The sequence below is a fragment of the Belonocnema kinseyi genome, chromosome 9, assembly GCF_010883055.1.
Source record: "Belonocnema kinseyi isolate 2016_QV_RU_SX_M_011 chromosome 9, B_treatae_v1, whole genome shotgun sequence".
NCBI lineage: Eukaryota > Metazoa > Arthropoda > Insecta > Hymenoptera > Cynipidae > Belonocnema > Belonocnema kinseyi.
In genome coordinates this window covers 128121363-128123530 of record NC_046665.1, presented here as the reverse complement: position 1 = coordinate 128123530, position 2168 = coordinate 128121363, and the positions used below count along the sequence as shown (strand labels likewise).

Here is a 2168-nt window from a genome sequence, read left to right as displayed (position 1 = left end):
TCATCTTTTTTGTGGAAAATTCGGTTTTTTGATAGAAAATTAATATTTCTGGTTGAAAATTATTATTATTTTTTTATGTTTTTTGATAAATGAATCTTCTTTTCTGAAATTTAAACTTTTTTGTTGAACATTCGGTTTTTTGGTAGAAAATTAATATTTCTGGTTGAAAATTCATATTTTCTTTGTAGCAGCTTAATCTTTTTTGTAGAAATTTCATATTTTTTTGTTGATAATTCCACTGTTTGGTTAACAATGTATCTTTTTTGGTTAAAGATTAAAATTTTTGGTTGAAAATGAAACTATTTTGTTGAAAAATTAATCTTGTTGGTAGAAAAATCATTTCCTTGGTTGAAAATAATTTTTTTTTGTAGAAAATTTATCTTTTACTTTGGAAAATTTAACTGTTTGATGGAAAATTCTCCTTTTTTCATTTAAGATTTAACTAATTTGCAGAAAGTTGGTCGTTTTCGTAGAAAATTTATTTTGCTGGTTAAGAATCGTCTGTTTTGGTTGAATTTTTTTCTTTTATTTTGTTGTTTTTTTTTTTTTTTTTTTGTAGTAAATTAATCTTCTTTTTTGAATTTTCATTTTTTTTGTTGAACATTCGGTATTATTTCCTTAAATTAATATTTTTAGCTGAAACTTAACCATTCTTTTGTTGAAAATTTATCTTTTTAGTAGAAAATTAATCTTCCTGGTTGAAAATTCATCTTTTTGATAAAAAAAAATACTCAATGTGATACCCGCGCGTGTCCAAATTTGTTCGACAAAAGAAATCAATAACTTTTGAACTACTGGAAAATACAAACTTTTTTTTCACCAAAATTTTCAAAAGAGATTGTAGAATCTATTGGAACATGGAAGAATTATTTCACTGACGGAGAAGTTTAATTAATTTAAAATTCCTTAAAACAAACGATTATATAAAGAATGAAAAAAATATGTTTTAGTATCGAGCAATTTTTTAGCGTAAAGTATACTTCGTAACAAGAATTTTCATAACTCAATCATTAAATTTCGATGAACCGTTCGCGAGTAATCCATTTTTGAGAAAAAAAAAAAAAATTATCAAGAACTTTGATTGTGAATAATTTAAAAAAAAATGAATTTGTTGGAAAAATATTTTAGGGGTGTTATTTTAGAAAGCAAAATATTTGTTTTCAGTTTCGGAAAATGGAGGAATTTATAGTAACTCGATGTGTGAAAAACAAGAAGCAGGCACTCGAAAAATTCGAGGCCGTGACTTATGAGGCGCCAAAGAAAAAGCAAAAAAGCGAAACCTTTATTAAAAACATAAAAGATCTGAAATCGGAAAATTCCGAGGAGGAAAAACCTCCAATGGACCCGAGAAAGAAGCAGGAACTCGAGATGAAGAGGGCCAGATTTGAAGTGATGAAATTCGGGATGACTGGTTTCAAGAAAAATAAAGCACGAGAAGCGAAAATCGCTCTCGCGATTAGTCTCGGAGCCAGACCTCTGAGAAATAAAAAACGAAACTACAAGGAAATTCTGAATGAGAGGAAATTGCAGAAGGCGAAAGAAGAGCGACAAAAAACTGCAGTTTCTGGAGTGACGCAGAGTTTGAAGAAACCGAAAAGACGAAGAAAGTTCAAGAAGGAATCTGGAATTTTGGGTGTCTATGGAAAAGTGCAAAGAGACTCTAAATAGAAATAAAAATTCAATAAAGTAGGTCGATTGGGTGTCTACTCGCTTTGAAAATCTAGAAAAACCTGAAAATTTTCCGAGCATTTTTTCGAGATGTGCTCAATTAAAAAAAAAATTGTAATATAAAATTAAAAATAAGATTTTTTTTATTTGTAAAAGTAGTTTTTATTATTGGATTTACCTATTTAATTGAAAATTCCTTTTTTTTTGTGAAAATTTAACTATTCTATTTTTTGGTTGAACTAGTCTGCTGGTAGTTAAAACCTTTTCTTAAAAAATAATGTTTTTTGTGAACCTTCGTCTCTTAAATTAAAAAAAATTTGAATTTTTTATTTATTATTTAATAAATAATTTGAAAAAATGGTTAAAGTAATTAAAAATTTGAAAAGATTTAAAGAAACACATTTTTTAATGTAAATTTTTGAAGATTTGGAATAAAATTGTGAAGCTGTGTAAAGACTGAAAAGTTTTAAATTAATCATTTTTTTAAAATTTATTTGTGA

General features: G+C 26.5%; 1 protein-coding gene across 1 annotated transcript in view; it reads left to right on the top strand.

The window, feature by feature from the left end:
* LOC117180806 (uncharacterized protein C1orf131) overlaps positions 1–1823 on the top strand; it is a 2620-nt gene extending 797 nt beyond the window's left edge. Inside the window, exon 2 of the mRNA XM_033373316.1 lies at positions 1165–1823. Coding sequence (XP_033229207.1) covers positions 1174–1668 — 495 coding nt within the window. The 5' untranslated portion in view covers positions 1165–1173 and the 3' untranslated portion in view covers positions 1669–1823. The remainder of the gene's footprint in view (positions 1–1164) is intronic.
* Positions 1824–2168: the final 345 nt, after the last annotated feature.